Source organism: Vipera ursinii, assembly GCF_947247035.1.
Source record: "Vipera ursinii genome assembly, chromosome: 1".
Classification (NCBI taxonomy): Eukaryota; Metazoa; Chordata; class Lepidosauria; order Squamata; family Viperidae; genus Vipera; species Vipera ursinii.
In genome coordinates this window covers 52007803-52031611 of record NC_139512.1, presented here as the reverse complement: position 1 = coordinate 52031611, position 23809 = coordinate 52007803, and the positions used below count along the sequence as shown (strand labels likewise).

Sequence of the window (23809 nt, the reverse complement as noted above, 5' to 3'; positions counted from 1 at the left end):
ATATATATATATATATATATATATATATATATATATATATATATATATATATATATATATATATATATATATATATATATATATATACACTCTGCTGTATTTCTGTCTCTTTTTGGATTTTTACATTATAATATAGTTCTAGTATTTTTACTGCATCAACATATTATTTTAACTGTATTTGTAGATTATTCTGGTATTGCAAAGTGTGCATGAATGTAGTTCATCTATTAACTTATTGATCAAACTCTTTTCTTTTTCTGTTGTATTGTTGAATATCTCTTGGATTACAGGTAATTATTTAAAATCATAGACTACCTTTATACTTCATCTTCTGAAACACAAGCAAACGTCTTAGCTAAATTACTTCTACTATCATTCCATTCTTCCTTTACATAGTTGCCTTCCGAGAACTTAGTTCCCTGTGAATAGTAATTTTTCCCTAAGAGAATGGCAGGTCACAAAAAACACAAAAAATTGCTAGATGGTGAGAATAAATTTCTGTTGCTTCATTCTGAGCAATCCATAACCAGAACAGATCCTAATTTGGCATATTACCAGGCAACCATTTCAAAACTCTTTGCCAAAAGGTCTGATTATTCTGGGCTCAAAAAAACAAAACAAACCACTTGAACAAAAAACAAATACTGATCACCAGTGGCTATCATGCAAGTCAAATCAAATGAATTGGCTCTGGGTCACTACTATGTCTGTGCACGGGGTAACATATTCACAAGGAAAGTTCCATTGTTCCCCAATTCTCTCATCTGTTTCCAAACATGAGCGATCCCTTCAAAGTTGGCTCATCCTATATGAATTTGGAGTGCATTCTCATTCCTGACTTTGGCACTGATCACTATAGAAATATAGCCAAGAAAGGCTCAGCCAAAGAAATAAAACAGAATATACAACCCATGAAAGTCATCAGGGAAAGAAGCCTTACAAAGAATGAACACCCATTAGCAAATTCGTCTTTTTAGGATTTTAAATATATATATTTAGGGTGCTTGGCTTTTTGTGACAGTTGAGCCACAACATGAAGCATACCTTCTTCACTCCCAAGGCCAAGTGCTTCAGTGCCTATTAATGCATGCTGACTATCACAACAGATTGTTACAGAGCATACTTTGTTTCGATTCAACACATGCTAAGCTTCTTTCTGTCTTACGTTTTTCAGCTCCATTTGGTCCTGCTGGTTCCTCTTTCCTCTGATGAAGAATAGCAGAAAGATTTCCAGACTGCTTTGTTTCTAAGCACCTCAACTACCCTCTTATTTTTTAACATCCTAAATAAAGTAGTGGTTAGTATTGGAATTTCCAAAGAAGCCAAAACCTAATGAGATTAAGCAGGTTTTATGCAAGACACACAAGCCCCCCAGGGAGCAAGTTACTCTACATCAGGGCTTTTTAACCTTTTCACCCATTGTACCACTTTTAGGATTTGGCAACATCCGAGTACCACCAGTCACCTAGCAAGGGGTCAAAAACTTGATGACCAAAAAAAAAGGAAAAAAGTGATGAAGTACAGGTAGTCCTTGACTTACAACAGTTCGCTTAGTGACTGTTCGAAGTTACAATGGCACTGAAAAAAGTGCCCCCCAAGCCACAGATGAGCAGCGCCCGGTGGCGCTCTTCCTCCTGTCCGAGGTTTTCATTGTTGTGAGCATTTCTATTGAGGATTGGCAGCAGGGGTGGGGTGGGGTGGGTGGTTTTTATTCCCATGCCCCTCTGCTGGGTGGGTGCAGCAGGTTTTGGTCTCTTCACATGACCCTGGGACACTATGACTGTCATAAATATGAATCAGTTGCCAAGCATCTGAATGTAAATCACAAGACCCTGGAGATGCTGCAACATTCCAGCTGATTGGCGCTTCTTCTGGGCTCAGAAGCGCCAGGATCAGCACCAAGCTCCAGCTGGAGCCCTGACAGCCCCGAAGAAGCACTGATCCTGGCACTTCTGCTGAGCCCTGACAGCCCTGCAGCTCCAGCCATCTCTCGCTCAGGCTTGCGCAGTGCTGCCACCAGTTCAGCTCATTCCCCTCCCCCGCTACCACTTTTCTAGGATGGTTGCGTACCACCTGCCAGGGGCCAATGTACCACAGGTGGTACCCATACCACCGGTTGAAAAGCCCTGCTCTACATAGTTCCTTTTTTAATGGCATCTTTATATTCATTGAGCCAAAGTTCTTTCCCTCTGTATATACCTTTCAGGTATCAAATCCAGTTCTGATCTACATCTAAAAGAATTTCAAACATGAAACTAAGGTTTGAAGAACTACTTGTAATACTATTTGGACATCATTTATTGGTAAGTTAAATTGATTATTTTAATCTAATGGTTTGAAACAGAATTAGGTAAATCTTGCTTAGGGACCATTCTAAGAGAATTCTCAAGACATTTACATTAGTAAGCTATAATTTCCTGATCCTTCATTCAGTAATTAAGTAATAATTCGAATTCATTCCTCGACTTGATTTATCTGACAACATGAATCCTATGCAATGGAGTAAGTTTAATAAACTGGAATGTGAATTAGCTATTTGCTCATCCACACAGCCTCTTCCCTCTTCCATTTGAAGTGTGAGCAAGCAAAACATTATATTTTTAATCAATCATAGTATTCTATATACCGTAGTTCAAATTGGACATTTATACTTTAAAGCTTCAGGACAGACCAGAATATTTAAATTATGGTTTGATGTAATATTCTAATCCATTCTATAATTTGTAAGCATAGTTTCCAATTTCATTCAAACTGGGTAACTATGGGAAGTAGAGGTATTTTGCTCCAAGTAGAGAATTTGAAGGAATTGAAGTCTATACTTCTGAGGGAAATACCTACATTGGGGAAATCACATGTTATGATATTCACACAATGTTCTAAACTCTAACCTAGTTTCACTTTGACTTAATGTGCTGTGTGAATTCAACAAATCACCATTAAAACAAGCCATGGCATATATAAAACCCACTATTGTCAATCAGTCCTTATCATTAGGAGTTTTCTTCTAATTTTAACTCAAACTTTCTGTTTTTTCAGTTTCTATCCACTGTTTTATGTGTTTCATCTTCTAATAGCTGCTCAGATAGCTAAAGAAAATTATCTTTTGTCATCTTCTATTCTCTAAGCTAAACATGTCCAACCTTTTCCAATATTCCTCAAGGAATTTGTTTCCAGATAATTTAACACCCTGGGATGTCACCTCTTGATATTTCTATTTTGCCTATGTTCCTCTTAAAAGAACAGAGAAATATATTGCCACCAGAGAAACGTTCTCAATAAAGTCAAGAAGTGGAAGTCTTCCTAGGATCAGTACTGTGAGACAACAGTGCTTAAATATAAACTCTATCAGTTGCACTAAAAATTTGTCTGGGATATCAATAATCATTATTACAGGTGAAACTCGAAAAATTAGAATATTGTGCAAAAGTTCATTTATTTCAGTAATGCAACTTAAAAGGGGAAACTAATATATGAGATAGACTTATTACATGCAAAGCAAGATAGTTCAAGCCATGATTTGTCATAATTGTGATGATTATGGCATACAGCTCATGAAAACCCCAAATCCACAATCTCAGAAAATTAGAATATTGTGAAAAGATGCAATATTCTAGGCTGAAACTGTCCCACTCTAATCAGCTAATTAAATCATAACACCTGCAAAGGGTTCCTGAGCCTTTAAATGGTCTCTCAGTCTGGTTCAGTAGGAAAAGGCCATTCAAAAGTGTTGGGGACTTTCACAAGGAGTGGACTGAGGCTGGAGTCAGTGCATCAAGAGCCACCACACACAGACGGATCCTGGACATGGGCTTCAAATGTCGTATTCCTCTTGTCAAGCCGCTCCTGAACAACAAACAACGTCAGAAGCGTCTTACCTGGGCTAAAGAAAAACAGACCTAGTCTGTTGCTCAGTGGTCCAAAGTCCTCTTTTCTGATGAAAGCAACTTTTGCATCCTATTTGGAAACCAAGGACCCAGAGTCTGGAGGAAGAATGGAGAGGCACACACTGCAAGATGCTTGAAGTCCAGTGTGAAGTTTCCACAGTCTGTGTTGATTTGGGGAGCCATGTCATCTGCTGGTGTTGGTCCACTGTGCTTCATTAAATCCAGGGTTAACGCAGCCGTCTACCAGATTTTGGAGCACTTCATGCTTCCTTCCGCAGACAAGTTTTATGGGGATGCTGACTTCATTGCCCACACTGCCAAAAGCACCAAAACCTGGTTCAATGACCGTGGGATTACTGTGCTTGATTGGCCAGCAAACTCGCTTGACCTGAACCCCATAGAGAATTTATGGGGCATTGGCAAGAGAAAGATGAGAGACATGAGACCGAACAATGCAGAAGAGCTGAAGGCCGCTATTGAAGCATCCTGGTCTTCCATAATACCTCAGCAGTGCCACAGGCTGATAGCTTCCATGCCACGCCGCATTGAGGCAGTAATTGCTGCAAAAGGGGCCCAAACCAAGTACTGAGTACATATGCATGCTTATACTTTTCAGAGGTCTGATATTGTTCTATGTACACTCCTTGTTTTACTGATTGCATGTAATATTCTAATTTTCTGAGATTGTGGATTTGGGGTTTTCATGAGCTGTACACCATAATCATCACAATTATGACAAATCATGGTTTGAACTATCTTGCTTTGCATGTAATGAGCCTATCTCATATATTAGTTTCCCCTTTTAAGTTGCATTACTGAAATAAATGAACTTTTGCACGATATTCTAATTTTTCGAGTTTCACCTGTATATATTTTAAAAATACACAATGTATTTTAAAAATGTATTATTCATTTCTTATTAGAATCATACTCCCAAAATGCACTGCAAAACTACCACAGCATAATTTACATTACAGTATATTAAAAGCATAAACTACCAACATATCAACCTAGAAAGTTGTAACATTAAAATATTTTTAATGAGAACTGCAACAAGAAACATAGCAGTATAGATTAGTTAAAACAAGCAAGATTTTAGCTGTTGAGAATTTACAAGGTTTGTAAAAAGATAGTGAAAATTCCAGAGTTATGCACCAGTACTGCAAATGTTCTCTCTCGGATTCCCACATAATTAATTGCTTGTCCCTACCCTACTTATGCTACTTATATTATTCTATTACTACTTTTTACAGGAAGTGCTGACAGTAGCACAAGAACTCACAGTTCACTATTGGATATAATTTTTTCAAGACCGTTTCCACAAGTAATGTAAATTACTTAAACATCCACAAACATGAACTATAGCTGGTCCTTTCACAATAATTTTTGCAATTGGTTTCAATTTTTGTTTTAGGAAGTATACAACTTAATACGGAGAACATGTAAGCTCTAGATTTCAACTTCTCAGATCAGAGCTATATGTAAAATCAATCCAACCACCTAAACAAGATTCAACACAGAAGAAGAAAAATGTCTGTGTTTTTTGTTTCACATTTCAGTGAAACATTTATTCTATCAGGAACTCCAAAATAATTTTCCAATGGTTAATTTGGCTAAAAGTTCACAAACAGTAGAGTCTGTTAGCCAAAGTTATATTGAGAAACCACTGCCTTGGTCTCCAAAGTACAAATTGTTCTTGGATTATCTTCTTCCATTGTTTATTTTATATATTGAACATAAACATAATTTTCTCCCTTTTTTAAAATGTTCCTGTTGTGTAGTGAGTTCGTTGCGCAGGAATGGGGACGAGGCAAGTGAGTTCAGCAATGGTCATGTTTATTTGCTTGCAGGATCTGAACTGGGGAACTGAGCTGCAGCCTGCAGCAATTTATAGCCTGGCCCCTAGGCGGCAGCCAATAGGTTTAAGGCAACCCATTGCCGCCTAGGGGCAGCCAATAGCAGCACCGGAGACGGGGTGTCTGAGTTGCTGGGAGCCATTAGCTAGCTCCAGCTTATCACGTGGTGTTATACTTAAGCCTAATACATAACACCCCTCCCCTCTTAGAACGAACAACATCATAGCAACAATAAGCAAAATAATACGTTACAAGATTTAACACTAGAATGAATAGGCTCCCATTAACAGTACAATAAGACAGTTAACAACATCATAGCTCCAATATTATTTCAGTACAGCAACAGTCAACAATACATACAACATTATAGTTCCTTTATTTTACAATATAGTCTGCTAGATAAGCAGGAGGCTTGCATGCCCTTGTGGACCGCCTTAAGATTTCAGTCACTTTCTGGTCTACCAGCTTACCCATCAGGCTGAACAGACCACTGTCCTTTGATGCACTTGAGCCAAAAGGATTGGATGCTCTCTGGCTGGCCTCTCCAGGTTGGCCCACCCCAGAGTCAGGTTGTTCAGCAGAGTTAGCACAGCGGCTGTGAAAATCAGGTTGGCTTGCTCCGTCAGGGGATCCATGTTGCACTTCTGGATTCCCCTCCTCTACGACCAACTCCTCATTGCTTGTGCTGTAAGAGTCTTGAGAGTCAATGCAAGGACTGGCTTGGCTGCCAGTTTGGGGACCTTGGGAGGGACTTATGATGCAGTCTTCGCTTAGTGGCCGTTCTGGAAACCGCTTTCTGAGTTGGTCAATGTGGCATCTGACAACTCACCCTCCCTCCAGCCCCACTTTGTAAGAGAGGGGACCAGATGATTTGGTAATTTTTCCAGGAACCCACAGATTCTTTCTAGCCCATACCCCATCACCCACTTGCAGCCCCCTCGGGGGTTTTGGTTGAGAGGCCTCTGCTGCCACTCTATCTCAATGCAACCTGTCCGGTTTAGTGATCAGTCGCCTCCCCCAACGAAGTTCTGCAGGGCTTTTCCCAGTAGCAGTGCAGGGTGTAGAATGCTGGCAAAGAAAAAAATCTGCCAGTCTGTGATGCCAGTCCCGTTACTGTCCGTTTAAGTGAATCCTTTGTGGTCCTTACCATATGTTCAGCTTGACCGTTAGTGGACGGGTGAAAAGGGGCAGATGTTGTGTGTCTGATGAGATTTGCTCTCAGGAAGGCCTGAAATTCAGCAGCAGTGAATTGGGCCCCATTGTCTGAAACTAAGACATTTGGCAACCCATGTGTGGCAAAGAGTTTTCTCAGCACCTGGATGGTCCTAGCAGTAGTCATGTTTGCAACTGGGATGACTTCCAGCCATTTGGAGTGGCTGTCCACCACTATGAGGAAGAGCTCTCCCTGAAAGGGTCCAGTGTAGTCTATGTGAATTCTAGACCAGGGAGTGTGCGTTTCCTCCCACCTGTGAACTGGAGCCTGTGGCATTTCAGGCCTTGATTGCTGGCATGTATAACATCCATGTACCTGTGCCTCAATGGCCTTGTCTAGGCCTGGCCACCAAAGGTAGCTTCTTGCTAAAATTTCCATTCTGACAATGCCTGGATGGCCTTCATGTAGTGACTGTAAAACTCTCTCAGTGAAGTGGGAATTATGACCCTGTTCCCCCATAAAATGCAATCCTTGTGAGCTGATAGCTCATGTCTTCTAATAAAGTAACTCTGGAACTCAGAGCCTGGGCTTTTATCTAACCACCCTGTGTGCACCCATGAAAGTACTCTACTAAGTGTTTTATCAGTAGCTGTTTCTGCAGCTACTGTATGTCCCCAGTGTGGAGGGGAAACTCTGGCAAGTCCTGAATGGACAGAATTCTGGCCGCTGGGGCCGGATCCGGTTCCGTTAGTGGGAGTGGGAGTCTGCTCAGGCCATCAGCATGGCCCATTTCTTTGCCGGGTTTGTGAACCAGCTTAAACGTGTAGGCATATAGAAAAATAGACCATCTCAACATTCTTGGGGAAAGTATGAGGGGTGTTTGTTTGTCTGTTGTGAAAAGTCCCAGCAGTGGTTTGTGGTCTGTGAAGACCGTGAAGTCCCTGCCATATAAATAGTCATGGAATTTTTTTAATTCCAGTTACAATGGCTAAGGCCTCTTTGTCAATTTGAGCGTAGTTACGCTCAGCAGAGGACAGTGTCCTTGAATAAAATGCAATAGGGACTTGTGTTCCATTCTTTTCTAAATGACTCAAGACTGCCCCCACCCCATAAGGGGATGCATCACATGCTAAACAGACTGATTTAAACTCCCTAAAATGAGTTACAGTAGATTTAACTGACAACAGTGCCTTTAGGTCCTGGAAACTTTTTTCGTGAATGCTGGTCCATTTCCATGGAGCTTTTTTATCTAAGAGCCTGTGAAGAGGCTCTGCCAATGCGGCCTTGTTAGGCAGAAAGGCATGGTAGAAGTTGAGGAGTCCCAAGAATGCTTGTAGCTCTCCTTTGGACTTAGGGCTAGGTGCCAATTGAATGGCCTTCACTTTGGATTCAGCAGGGTGAATACCGTTAGCATCAATTCGAAATCCCAGAAATTCAGTTGAAGAAACCCCAATACTACATTTACTTTTTTTTAATTTGAGGCCTGCTTCACACAGCCTCTGTAGGACAGCTCTGAGTCTGCTAGCTAACACCTCTGTGGATTCTCCAGCAATAAGTACATCATCAAAATAAGGGCAAACACCCAGAATGCCTTTAAGTGTGCATTCCATGATTCCTGGAAAATGCCTGGAGCAACACTAACCCCAAATTGTAAACGCTTCACTTTGAAAGCCCCCCTATGAGTCACGATTGTCTGGGCTGTGGCTGTGGCCTCATCAACCGGCAGTTGCTGATAGGCCTGTGCCAAATCTAATTTTGTGAAAATGGTGCCCCCTTGTAAAGATGCCAAGATGGGGTTCACCACTGGGATGGGGTATGCGTGTTGCTTAAGGACTTTGTTAATAGTGCATTTATAGTCTGCACATATTCTAATTTCTCCGTTGGCCTTAAGTGGTGTGACTATAGGAGTTTCCCACTCCCCACCATCAACTGGTTGTAAAATGCCCTGTTCTACAAGCTTGTCTATTTCTGTGTCAATTTTATGTTTGAGGACAAATGGGACCCTTCAAGGCTTACTCCTAATGGGGACCACGCTGGGATCTAGCTTGAATGATATAGGTGGGCCTGTGTATGTTTATTTATTTATTTATTTATTTATTTGTTTTTATAAACCGCCCTTCTCCCGAGGGACTCGGGGCGGTGTACAGAATAAGGTAGGCATACAGAATGAACAATAGTGAAAACAAACAATAGTAAAATACAAACTGGGACCCCAGATTAGAGCTATCAGGCCAGGCCGGACTGCTGGAACAGATAAGTTTTTAATTCGCGCCGGAAGGTGCGGAGGTCGGGGGCCATCCGGATTTCGGTTGGTAAGCTGTTCCAGAGGGCTGGCGCACCCACTGAGAATGCCCTCCCCCTGGGGGCCACCAGCCGACATTCCTTGAGCGGTGGCACCCTGAGGAGGCCCTCTCTGTGGGAGTGCACAGGACGGTGGGGTGCTGACATTGGCAGAAGGTGCTCCCGTAGGTAGTCCGGACCCATGCCATGTAGGGCTTTGTAAGTCATTGTTAGCACCTTGAACTTCACACGGAAGGCAACTGGAAGCCAGTGCAGTACACGGAGGAGAGGTGTGATACGGGAGTATCGGGAGGCTCCCAAGAGTGTCCGTGCCGCTGCACTTTGCACCAGTTGAAGCTTCCGAGTGGATCTCAAGGGCAGCCCCAAGTAGAGAGCGTTACAGTAGTCTAGGCGAGAGGTCACAAGAGCATGGGTGACTGTACGTAAGGCATCCAGGTCCAGATAAGGCCGTAATTGGCGAACTAGTCGAACCCGGGAGAAGGCCCCCTTGGTCACAGCTCCTATGTGATCTTCCAGGGAGAGCTGCGAGTCAAGGAGGACACCCAGGTTGCGGGCCCTATCAACAGGGGGTAGTAACTTGTCCCCGATGTTAAGGGATGGGATGTTCTGAGTATCCTGGCTTGCCGGTACGTACAGCCATTCAGTCTTGTCCGGGTTCAGTTGAAGCCTGTTCCTCCCCATCCATTCCCGGACCGCTTTCAGGCAGCGAGACATCACGTCGAGGGCATCACTGATGTTGTTTGGAGTTGAGATGTTGAGATGTTCCTAGGGCTGAATCAAATACGTCTGCAAAGTCCTCACAAACTGACATTAGATTCGCAGCTTGTGTCCAGTTGATACCAGTTACTTGGATGCCTAAAGCATCAAACCAATCAAGTCCTATTAGACTCGTTCTCTGGCCCCCTACTACTACAACATCCAGGTACCCATAAAACCCTTAAAATTTTACAGCCAAGGTGGCTTCACCTTTTGACTGTGACTTTAGCATTTTGAAAATCAGTTAAAATTATGTCGGAGGGTCTTAGCTTGGCCCATTTTCTACTGCGACTGCACACAAAATTAAATGTGTCCAGAGAAATAATGGAGACAGCTGATCCTGTGTCCAACTCCATTTTACAGGGGACGCCTTGTAGCTCCACCTGAAGTTTAAATTTTGGTCTGAGGTGGCGTCGGGCCCCGGTACGGCATACACTTCTGTGGCTTGCAGAAAACCCCACACTAAACAGCCCCTGGGCCCCGGTACCTCTCCTGGTTGGATCATCCAACTGGTGCTTCAGAGGCCGGTCCCTCTGGCAACCTCTGCAAACTACTGTGATGTGGCCGGTTTTGCCGCAGGCCCTGCACATGGCTGACCAGAATCTGCAATCAGCACATTGGTGGCTGCTGCCAAAACCTTTACATCTAGGTAAGAGATCTGCCTTGTAAGGAGTCTCTTGTTGCTTGCTGCTGCGGTGCTGTGTGTCAGGCTGTTTGAATAGCTTGTCGACTTTGGCAGCTTCTTCATCTGACGATTCCTCTGAGCGTTTGGCGTCATCGTGGTGGACTGTTTCTTCGCGTTGCATCATTTTGGCGGGCTGGATTTTTCGGACTGCACCCCCAGCGGCTTCATCTGCCATGACTTTGTCCTGGGCTTCAGTGAAGGTCAGATTCGGTCTAGCAAAAAGTCTTTGCTGCAGCGTTCGGTTTCGTAGGCCACAGACGAGCTGGTCTCGCAGTCGCTCTTCGACGTCGGAAAATCTACACAGGCGTGCGGCCTGCCTCAAGGCCGTGATGTATTCTGACGTGGTCTCACTGGGCTGCTGCATTCATTGTTCAAAGGTGTAACGCCAAGCAATCACTGACATCTTCGGCAGGAAATGTTCTCCAAGCTCCTTCTTTAGCTCAGCGTAGGAGACTGACTCCAGCGGCGTCGGGGTGAACAGGTTTTTCAGCCAGGTTGAATGTGGCTGCACACACAGAGCAGCATGGAGGCCTTCAGCCCATCTTCTGCCACCTGGTTCGCCCGGAGGTAATTTTCGACCTGGGACAGGTACGATGACCATCCTTCTGGTCGCTTAATGTTGAACTCTCACAGCCTTCAGACCTTGGGCATTCTTCTGGTCTTTTCAGCTGGTTCCTGCGTCTTCTGATCCTGCTTCTCCGATGCCCAGGGACTGATCCACTGAGCGCGTGGTCGCTAGCGTGTCTGGTTAGCCGACCGTAGTGGGGGGGAAATGCCTTTTCCCTCCAGGCGTGTGCTAGTGACTCTCAGCTCTTTCAGAGAAGCAGGATCCCATCCTCATCGCCAGTGTTGTGTAGTGAGTTTGTTGCGCAGGAATGGAGACGAGGCAAGCAGTGGCGTAGCATGGGGGGTGCAGGGGGGGCCGGCCGCACCGGGCGCAACATCTGGGGGGGCGCGCTCGGCGACGAATTCCTAATTTGCATTTAGAGGTGCAGATTGGCACACGCAACTTTCCTTTTCAATCTGGATCCTAGTTTTTGGTCTTGGGGCTTTGCATGAAGGGTGACGGTCCTTTGCTGTTCCCGCTTGGAGCACTTTAGCATTGCTCGGCGGCGCCCCAGTCGCCCCCTCCCCGCAGCGCTTCAGCGGAGGAATTAAGCGCAGAGTTTTTGCGCCTAGAGAGGAGAAAGGGGGGCTGGGAATCCAGCTTCCTGCCCCTCCATCTCCCCTTCTTGGTCTCTCGACGCCTCTTACGCCAGGGCTGCGGAGGTTCCCCTGGCGGGGGAGGGGCGCCAGGTGGGCAAGGAGGCTCCGAGAGGGGGAGGGAAATCAGGAGGGGGGAATCCCCGGGGGGGAGGAGGGATTCCTGTGGCGGGGGAGGGGCGCCAGGTGGGCAAGGACGCCGCGAGAGGGGGAGGGAATAGGAGGGGCGGGAAGGGGAGGAGGGATTCCTGGGAGAGCCAGGTGGGTTTCCCCCAGTTGCGCCCCCTCCCCTTCCGAGTCTCCGCCTTTCCTCGTGAGTTTTTCTGCTCTGTGGGAAGCGCTGCGCCTTCGCTTCTCCTCCTCCTGGGTTGCGGCTTCCACGAACAGCTCTCCGATCCCCTTCAGATCCTTCCCCCAAGACCCCCTCCTGCCCCGCAGCCCCACCTCTTGGCGCAGCCCGGCTCCCCGCCTGGGAGATCCTGGTGTTTCCCGGAAGGTTGGGCACCCCCGTTCCCATGTTCGGAGGAAATAAAATAATTTTAGGTCAAGTGACAGGTCTGGGAGCTCTAATTGCCTCCACTTCTCTGAGATCGTTCTCAAAACAACTCAAATGCAACTGATTGATGTTGAAAGGACAGTGGGAGATCCAGGGAAGAAAGGAGGAATTTGTTTTATGACTTTTACAAGCAAAATGTTAGAACTGGATTTCCCACTTCTGTACCCACATGGCTTTTCAGTACCGTATTCTCTTGGAGGAAAAAATAAACCCAGGAGTTTCTCTTGTTGACTATCAGAGTGGGGCAGTTGACAGATACAGAAATGAGCAGGCACTGTGTAACTTACTGTAAATAAGAAGCTGTTTGAGGCTTTATATAAGTAAAATAGAATATAGATTATTAACAAAGTGCTTTGACATTTTAACTTTGCTGTTGGTTCACCTGTTAACTACTTTGCCTCTCTATCTACCAAGTAGATTAAGGTCAAATTGGTTGTAAATAGAAGTAGAACTTCATAAATTTTGGGCCTACTTCATAAGGGAAGGAAAGTAATATTGCTCCAATATATTTATGAATATTCAAGTGGAGGGGAATAATATATGTAAATCTGGTTTTGTCTTATTGATGCACATATTTTCCTTCTATTTGAATGTTCTGTATATCCTCCGCTGCGCCGCCCGCCTCCTGGCACGGCCTCGGGTCCCGGCGCTTCTGCCGCACGTGAGGGAGGGGATGCCGGACCTTCCCCCTTTTCCCGGGGGAGGCGTGGGTGGGGGGGTGCGGCGGACGCCCAGGATGCGGGGCTCCCTGCGGCAGACTCGAGTGCTAAAATCCACGGGTTAGGGGGCGCAAATTACTTGCCTTGCCCCGGGTGCTGACAACCCACGCTACGCCACTGGAGGCAAGTGAATTCAGCAATGGTCATGTTTATTTGCTTGCAGGATCTGAACTGGGGAACTGAGCTGCAGCCTGCAGCAATTTATAGCCTGGCCCCTAGGCGGCAGCCAATAGGTTTAAACCAACCCATTGCCGCCTAGCGGCAGCCAATAACACCACCAAAAACAGGGTGTCTGAGTTGCTGGGAGCCATTAGTTAGCTCCAGCTTACCACGTGGTGTTATACATTAGCCCAATACATAACAGTTCCCATAAACCTTTCCTACAGTTAGCTATAGCACCTACTAGAGAACTCTAATAGGAATCAGAAAAACCTCTTTTAAACATGTACAAATAAAATAATGGTATCCAATCTAGTGATATCATCTTTTCCTGAGACAACTATAATATATTAACTGCATAACTTTTTTACCTCACCATGCACTCCTCCATGGCTGCACCTTTGAAATTCTTTTTTTTTAAGTTTGGGTGATAAAATTAGGTGCCACATTATTATGAGAAAGCCTAGAATTGTATGGCAGTGTACAGGTAGAGCTAAAAGTGAAAGGTAAACTGGCAGCACTTCCTGCATGAATTGAAATATATGTAAGAGGCAATTGACTTATCTGTTATACGTGTGAGTTCAGTTACCATACCTTAATGTTAAAGAGACATGTTTTACTTGCAAATTCCTCCCAAATTAAGTTGGCATCTCCAGTTAAAATTTCAGGGGAAAAGGCTAAAAAGAACTCATTCAAGCTATTATACAGAATAGCGTTCAAATCAGTTTTGACTCCTGGTGAATGCCTGGACTAGTCTCTGAAAAATGTACAGACATGGTTTGCGGTTGCCTCCTTCTTAGGGCTGACAGAGGATGACTGACCCAAACTCAGTTGGTTTTCATGTGTAAGACAGAATTAGAATTCAGTCTCCTGATTTCTAGCCTAGTGCCTTAACCACTACATCAGATTGGATCATGTCATGTCACATCATGTCATGTCATTGGTTAGAGTTAACATTATTGAGTTAGATGGATCAACCACTCTAATAATATTTAAATATATTCCTGTATTATGAATAAATATATTTGTGAAGAATATATTTGGACAGTCAATACATTTCTGTTGCTTGGAAGAGAATACTATTCAATATCAAAGTTCTCTGTGCATTAAATTTGAACATCTTTCATTCTTAGACACCATTAACTAACACATGTCAAAGAAAGGTTGTTTTTAAAGTCACAAATCACATTTATCAAACAATGATGAAATTTGAAGATTTAACTCCCACACCCAAAATGTCTAGATAGACATCCATTAAGATTGAGTTTAGAACAGTTTTTGTCAGGCACGAACAACCAGACTCACACATGTAGATTTCAAACTAGCTACTTTATTGTTCTATGCCAATTTCATAGGAATCTCCCCTGACTGGTAGTTTTCACCTGGGAAAGATTAGATAAGGCCCAAAGGCATTCAGATGGAGCCAGACCTTACCCTCTTGTAATGAGTCCAGGCTAATTCCCCACTTTATTCTTCCTCCCAACTGCTCTCTCCAAAAGCTTTCTTCAATCTGGAGCTATCCAGATTTGTTGTGTTGGCTTCACCTCCCATAATTCCTAATTAATATCAGGGGCAGGGACCATCAGAGGTAGATTATAGATAGATGGGTGTGTTTCTATACCATTTTCTGATATTCTGAAATAACTCAAATAGAGATCTCTAGAATACCATGGCACCAGGCTTAGCAAACTGAATTGGCCAAAACTTAAGTCTAGTTTAATGAAACGAATAAGTAGGGGTAACATGATAGCAGTGTTACAATATCTAAGGACCTGTCACAAAGAAGATGGAGTCAACCTATTCTCCAAAGCACTTGAAGGGAGGGCAAGAAGCAATGGATCAAGGAGAAAACCAACCTAAAACTAAGGAGAAATTTCCTGACAGTTAAAACATTAATCATTGGAACGATTGTGCCTCCAGATGTTGAAGGGTCCTCCAACAATGTAGGTTTTTAAGAACAATTTGGACAAGAAGAGAGTGTCTGAAATTGTATAGGGTAGTCCTCAACTTACAACAGTTCATTTAATGACCGTTCAAAGTTACAATGGCACTGAAAACCATTATGACCATTTTTCACACTTATGACTGTTGCAGCATCTTTCTTTATCTTATCTTTATTAGACTTATATACCGCCCTTCTCCCGTAGGACTCCCCATGGCCATGTGATCAAAATTCAGATGCTTGGCAATGACTCACATTTATGACAGTTGCAGTATCCTGGGGCTATGGATCACCTTTTGTGACCTTCTGGCAAGCAAACTCAATTTGGAAACCAGATTCACTTAACAACCATGCTACTAACTTAACAACTGCAGTGACTGACTTAACAAATGTGGTAAAAAAGGTCGTAAATTGGGGCAAATCTCATTTAACAACTGTATCACTTAGCAACAGAATTTTTGCCCTCAGTTAAGGTCCTAAGACAAGGACTACCTGTATTCTGTTAAGTTTAGGTTTTTAGTACACCTCTAAATTTTAGATATAGGTGGGTCCAACCACTGTGAAATGTTTTCAAGGCCAGGGTCAAAGAACGGCATATTGTAAGTGAGCAATTGTTCACAGCTCATGAAGTTTAATCAGACACTCATAGGAAGCCCTGAATAGGATGTCAACAAAGGTTCATTCTCCCTTCATGGAATTATTCAGAAATAAACTGTTTTTTATACTAGACAGTGCACAATGATTGTGAAGTAAAACTTCAAGCTTTCTGTTACTCATTTTTAAGCCCAGACAATATATATACTAACTTTATTTAGGAGACAAAAGATGGGTATTGATTGAAATAGCTTGTGTCAAGCTTTCCATCAGGTTTGAGACAATTTCTGCTTCACTGACAATTGTTTGATCTTTCTCATTAAAGGTTACCAAAAATTTTTACTATTAAAGCACTAGTAAAATATATACTCTATAGATCTGTAAATATTTTTTAAAGAAAGCATGTAACCATGATAGCCTTCTGACAACCAGTCACACTTTTTTTGTTTAATCTTAAATCTCTTGGCAATTTTTTTTATTTCTGTCTCATTCAACTGCCTCCCCTATTGGCCAGCTGCCACATAAACCATAAACCAGTGATTCACTTCCTTCTCTTATATAATTTCCACTGAATTATTAGAGAAAAATGAACACCGCACCAAAAGCCTAAAGTAGAGAAATAGACAGCCAGGCCCTCTGGGTCTTTTCTTCTTTAGTCTCTGAAGTGGTCATTAAATGGCCTGGCAGAACATACAGAGATCACTCTTTGAGCTGGTACAAGGAGTATCTCAACACACACACACACACACACAGAGAGAGAGAGAGAGAGAGAGAGAGAGAGAGAGAGAGAGAGAGAGAGAGAGAGAGAGAGATTAATTGTACACATAGTCTACCAATTTATGGCAATTGAAACAGTCTCTCAATGCCCTCCTGTACCTTCAAAGCCTCATTTGTCCCTTTGTATTTCAAAAGGATACATCTGATTTTGCTTAGAGGGGCTATTGTTTTCCAGACAGTTAAGGATTTGGGACACAAATTTCCCTTTGTGTCTTTTATTCTAGACAGTGACTGCCCACTAAAGGAAACTCTGACGTTTTTAACAAGGAAGTCTTGGCCTTCCTCCTGGAATGGCCTCACATTCTGCTGAGGTTTGAACAGACCGCAAGAAGCTGGAACATCTACAAACTTCACAGAAAGTCACACATTAATTCAAGTGGGCATAATTCCCCTCCACCCCATTTTAATGTTCATATCATCTGTACCCTTAGTTATATGTGATCTTTTATGTAAGCCTCAATATTTTCTTCCCTGTGATCGGCTTTCCTTTTCTATCTTGCAATTAGAACATTCCACCCCCTTTTACTAGCACCTTTTGTTGGTGAAATTGGATGCTGAAAGACATATTCCTAACTTCACTAAATAAATTTGCATTGAGTAATAGCAAAACACATGTTTTGGATAAGTGTTCAGACAGACGGTCTTCAGGGATATCTTCTGATTTATCCTTTCCCATTTCTAGAAACAGAGAAAATTCTATTACTATGGCTAGTTATATATTCTCCCTTTCCTAAGAAAAGTACTGAATCTCTAGATTATGGAAAATTTAAGAACTATCCGCCTTCTCAGGGATATTGGTGGTCTCACACCAAGAAGATGTCAAAATCTATGCATCTTCTTGTCACATCGACTACTGTGCCAAGTCTGTAATCACTAAACCAACTAGTCTCTTACATCTCTTGAATGAGAAAAAGAGATGCAATAATTCTGAACCTTGATTTCAATATAAATAGGGCGCAGTTTTGCTACAAAGGAAACAACCAAAATTCTTTAATAATGGCTTTATAACTGCTGTACAATAAATCTACTTATCTGAGAGTTTGTGGCCTTGGAATCTGATCTGATTTCATTTAAATTAGCAAAGTTACACTCTTGATATCTATGCTCAGCTGCAGTTACCTCACACTCTCAGTGACTTAATAATGTCCAGCTAGAATCCATTTCTCTTCTGAGGGATGGTAGATGCAAAATAGGGATTAAGAATTTTGTCTTTCTCATCATTCACCATTGTCACTTTACATGTTACCTTTTGATCTGCAAGCAATAGATATAAACGATGTTTCCTATAGAGACCTAGCAACATGAAAGGCTGTGCAAAATTATTTGTAAACTTGTGTATTTTGCAATTCCAACCAGAAACCGCAAAAGCATTTAATTATCATCTTTTTAAATGTAATATTATGATCCACTGTATAAAATATATCTTAAATGTTAAGGTAAGCTATGGAGGCAGTAAATGGGTGATTAAAAATGGTTGACTTTAGCATAAATAATATTGTTTTAATGTAGAATTAATAATAGTAATAATTCCTATCGAAAGAAATCTTTATATTATACTGAAAATTTTCTAATCATATCTTGCTTCATGTAGTGTGTGGAGAAGTTTTCTGAAGGATATAGGTACAGTATGCAAAAACTGATTAGTAATCTTTATTGGGTCATTTAGGATTAAAAATTTATCTAGAATTGAGTCTAAATCCTATCACTGTGAGGGAGAAATGTGATTGCATGAGGCTATTCAGGATATTAGCCATGAGTAATGGCAAAATTATATATAAAATGGGTAATCATGTCTTGTAATGAGTTTTTGCAAGGAAAAATCATGAAGATGGGTCACATAATTATAGGATGTTTAAGCTGTAAAATCCTAATCAAATAAATGGGGCATTGAAATGAAAATGACTGAAGAAAGGTCAACTGTAGTTTTGAAGCATATATTCACCAAGTAAATAAACAAGAACAGAAATAAGTATAAACCCTGGTAGCAAAAGTATAAAATAATAAATCACCAGTTCCTAATAGTATCTACCCCAAAGCTTAATAGCAAAAATATAGAAATGCTGACCTTTAGGCATATGTAATTTATTCTTCAAATCAGACTCAGTGCTAGAAGACTGGAAAATAGACATGACACCAATTTTAAAAAGAGACCCAATGGGAAATTATAGGCAAGGCTGGCTTGATATTTCTTTTGGACATATTGGTGGGAACAGAGGAAAAAAGTAAGAAATATATAGATTAATAAATATTGCTGAAAGAAAAATCAGCAAATCTTTTTTGAGAAAACACACAAATGAAACAGGATCTTGAGTAAATGTAGCAGTCATGGAATAAGACGGATTGTCCTTTAAAAGCACAGAATGCAGATTAAAATAAATGGACAATTTTCTGCATGGAGAAATATAAGAAGTGGAGTCAATGAAGGATCTTTTGGGGGATCTATGCTTTTTAACTTGCTCATAAATTATCTTGATATAGGAAAACATAAAGAGATACAGTAGACACATTTTGTGGATTGTACCAAACATTCTGCATGATGAAAATCAAAAGGATCTCCTTAAAATGGTCAAATGTCACCCAAAACACATGTTGTCAATGCTGCCACTAATCCTCATATTCTCCCTAAAAGTGACACAAATGTAACCAATAAGTTTTTAATGCCATTAAGCCATTCCTTCATCTCATCCTTATCCAACAGCTGAAGCAGATTAAAGTTGTTCCAGATTCAAAGCAGACTTCTCCTCTTCTACCATTATCATAGATAACAGTCTACCATGCTTCATGATGGATATGGCTGATGATGCAGTCAAGGTGAGAGAATCCAACTCCTACAGGTTACTTTAGACTGCTGCAGACATGCCCCCTTCATCCAGCTAAATGTAGTCCTTGACTTATGACTATAAGTGAGCCCAAAATTTCCATTGCTAAACAAGGCAGTTGTTGTGAGTTTTGCTCCATTTTACAACCAGTTTTACACAGCTATTAAGTGAATCATGGGGGAAATTGGCTTCCCCCATAGACTTTGTTTGTTGGAAGCCAGCTGGGAAGGTTACAAATGGTCATCACATGAGCCCAGGACGGTCATAAATACATGCCAGTTGCCAAATGTCCAAATTTTGATCATGTGACCATGCTGATACACAAGGGTCATAAATGTGAAAAACAGTCATAAGTCACTTTTTCAGTGCCATTGTAACTTCAAATGGCTTTAAGTCGAGGGCAACTGTATTAAACCCTACACACACACACCGAATGTGTATCAAGATAGCCAAGACCCCAAGTGTCTGCCTGAATAATTCTTGACCTGCATTTTCCAAAGTGCTTGCCAGGACCCTATGTCTACTTTTTATATATCCAGATGAAGCACTGTTTTGAAAGAATGTTAAGACTTATTCTTCTTACATTTAAAAAATGTACTTCTAAAGCTATACTGGGGAGGTAATGGAATTGAATGACTGGCACTTTTCGCTGCAGGTTTTTTGTTTTTTTGAAAGACACAATCATAAAAGCACTATTAAACCAAGTTTTAAAATCTTTTTTGCCCAAACATGGAATAGGAGTCAAAAGAAAAAAGAACAGGAGGTGCCATGGGAACTAAGAGCTGTAGTTTATATATTTGCTACTGATAATTTCTGATTAACCATTCAGTTTTAAATTTTACTCATGTTCTAAAACAGATATCTATTCTCCCCACAATAATAACAGCAATCCCAAAAATATCCTCACATTTTAGTAATTGTTATCTGCTTCCTTCCTAAACACTGTAAGCTTACCATGCAGTAGTCATGAGTCACTGAAAGCTCTCATCTTTGACCGAGACCTAGGGAATGATAGCAGTTCATTTTATACATGACTGCTTTCTTACGGTTTATAATAAAAATGCAGGAAAAATGCAGAAAAAGTACCTAGAAAAAAAATTAGCAGCAGGTTTGAGGTAGTGGATTTTCTAAGGCAGTAATAGAAACACAGTTTTACTATCAATCCAACTTACATATCCTAGGCAGACATATTTCAAGAGGGATTTCTTAGTCCACAGTATCTTCAGAGCTGGTGAGTACGTGCAGATACATCTTTCCTATTCTCCACATTTGCTCTAGAACGGAGCTATTTTAGCTGTCCTTCCACTACACCTCTGTTAAACTTACAAAAAGGGAATAATCACTGTTGCATATACCTGGGGTAACTTACCCAGCTGCTAGCTTTTGTATGATAGATAGCTGTGGCTCTCTTTCTTCTGCACTGCTTATTCTCTTTAGAAGGGAACGTGCCGGAGACTGAAAGGTAGTTGCAAGGCCAGGAGGATGATACTCTTCTTCTGGAATCACCTCTTCACACCTGGGACCTCTGAAGCCTGAGCGGCAAATGCAAAGCTGGGGACGGCTACAGGATCCCTTGTTCTGGCACGGAGGATCACATACAGCTAAGGAAATAAGGAGAAGAATGAATAGAAACAGACATCCCCAATGTTGTATGTCTATATCACCCATAAGCAGCACTTATTTATTCCACTTCCATGGAGTAAAACAATACAGACACTCTACAAAAAAGTTAGTACTTTTTCAAAATGATCTGACTATATAAAAATTGCAAATAATATTGCATTTGTAAGTAACAGGTGAAGACAATCCCTTTAGATTAATCCCACTTTACAAAAAAAGATGTATTGAGATAATCTGTGTTTATGTATTTCACAAAAATATTTTTTTTCTTTGCTTACAATAAACTTTGGTTACTGTTCCATTCAAAAAAGGCCATTTGTCCAAGGTCTAACAATCCAATATAAAAATTTAATATCAAATGTCAAAATCTTTTATGACAGAGATTCAAAAGTCATTTCAAGAATTTGAATATGCAATTCCTACTGGAGTTGTTAACATACAGACTTTAAGATCTAAGCATCCTTAGTTGAAAAGATTTAGCTTTTTTTGTTACCTGACATCTAAATGAATGAAGAAGAAAGTTGGAATATAGCCAGTGGAACCAAAGAGTAGTTAGATATATAAATGATTAGCCACTTGTTTAACAAAAGATTAAAAGGGCAAAGAATTTCTTGGTCTTTAGGCTCTGCTAAAATTTACCATCTGTTTAGAAAAGACTTTTTTTTAGGATTTTAAAAGCAAAGAGCAGCATTTGAAATATCATTAAAGCAGCCTGAATGGTTAAAAGCCCATATCTGAAATAGCAGTTGTACTATTCCCAGAAATATTTTTCTAATGAGAGAAAGAGGCTGCTGTTTCTAGTCTTGTCTGTTGTTCGTAAGCACTGTTCTGCTTCTGGGACTGTGAGACAATCCTTCACCTTTTATTAAAGAACACTGAGTCAGTTTTCTGGAGCAATCGCATTAATAAGACAAAAGATGGCTTTTGATAAATAATGTACAATTTTGTTGTCAGTGAACAGCTGAGAATGTCCTAATTCCCACCCTTTTTTAGCACCATTAGTAGCTCATAATTCATAATATAAAGCACTATGTCTAAAGCATGCTGGGGAGCAATGACCAATAAATCAGAAACTTTGACTTCTAGTTCTGGAAGTATAACTCCTCAGTAATATTTCAGAACTGGGGATGGAGAGCAGATATTTTCACAACAAACGCTGAAGTCTTCAAAGTACCTTTGAAGGTATTTTGGTATTAACCACTCAGTCTGATCATTCTTTTACTAGGCAGATCAATGGTTAAGACATCAAAGATGATCAGTGTTTCATCCAATTGGAATTGGGAGATATTATTCTGATGACATTGACTGGGAGCTTTGAGTCGTGATATCATGTAATGTCATGTAACCTCCAACAGTTATAATTTGAATGTGGGTGATAGCTAGACTACCTAAACCCGTACCAATCGGGTTTCAGGCCCGGGTACAGCACGGAGACGGCATTGGTCGCGCTGGTGAATGATCTCTGGCGGGCTCGGGACAGGGGTTGTTCCTCTGTCCTAGTCCTTTTAGACCTCTCAGCGGCTTTTGATACCATCGACCATGGTATCCTGCTGCGACGTCTCAGGGGGTTAGGAGTGGGAGGCATAGTTCTCCAGTGGTTCTCCTCTTACCTCCTGGGACGTTCGCAGTCGGTGTTAGCAGGGGGGCAGAGATCGACCCTGAGACCTCTCATTTGTGGAGTTCCTCAGGGATCGGTTCTCTCGCCTCTCCTGTTCAACATCTATATGAAGCCACTGGGTGAGATCATTCGTGGTTTTGGAGTTGGGTATCACCAATATGCTGATGATACCCAGCTTTTTATTTCAACCCCAAACCACCCCAGTGATGCCCTCGACGTGATGTCCCGTTGCCTGGAGGCGGTCCGGGTCTGGATGGGGAGGAACAGGCTTCGACTCAACCCTGACAAGACTGAGTGGCTGTTCGTGCCGGCATCCCGGGAAATTCCGATTATTCCATCATTGGCCATGGGGGGTGAGCTATTACCCCCCATAGATAGGGCCCGCAACTTGGGGGTCCTTCTAGACTCACAGCTCTCTTTGGAAGAGCATATTGGAGCTGTGACTAGGGGGGCCTTTGCCCAGGTTTGCCTGGTGCGCCAGTTGCGGCCCTATCTAGACCGGGATGCCTTGCGCACAGTCACTCATGCGCTCGTGACCTCTCGTCTAGACTACTGTAATGCTCTCTACATGGGGCTGCCCTTGAGGTCCACCCGGAGACTCCAGCTGGTGCAGAATGCAGCCGCGCGAGTCGTCTTGGGAGTTTCCCGATACTCCCATGTTACACCTCTGCTCCGCGAGCTGCATTGGCTACCGGTTGCTCTCCGGGTGAGGTTCAAGGTGTTAGTTATGACGTATAAAGTCCTTCATGGCATGGGTCCGGATTACCTACGGCAACACCTGCGACCGGCGTCAACTTCCCTCCGTCCAGTGCGCTCCCACAGAGAGGGCCTCCTCAGGGTGCCGCCGATCAAAGAATGCCGATTGGTGACCCCCAGGGGGAGAGCGTTCTCTGTGGGCGTGCCAGACCTCTGGAACCGCTTACCGGTTGAGCTCCGGACGGCCCCCGACCTTCGCTCCTTCCGGCGCGATCTTAAAACATTCTTTTTCGAACAAGCTGGCCTGGTCTGACGGGATGGGGTTGGGTTTTTAAAATTAGTTTTTAACTTAATATGTATTGATTTTATGGGCATGATGTTTAATGGTTTTTTAATGGATTTTTAATTTTTGTATTTGATTTTTATTGTGTATTGCCCTGTTCACCGCCCTGAGTCCTTCGGGAGAAGGGC

At 42.2% G+C, this 23809-nt stretch overlaps 1 protein-coding gene across 1 annotated transcript in view; it reads right to left on the bottom strand.

Moving 5' to 3' along the window:
- LTBP2 (latent transforming growth factor beta binding protein 2) overlaps nt 1-23809 on the bottom strand; it is a gene marked incomplete at its 5' end in the record, with an annotated part of 136804 nt that overhangs the window by 92910 nt on the left and 20085 nt on the right. Inside the window, one exon of the mRNA XM_083354371.1 lies at nt 20774-21005. Coding sequence (XP_083210497.1) covers nt 20774-21005 — 232 coding nt within the window. The remainder of the gene's footprint in view (nt 1-20773; nt 21006-23809) is intronic.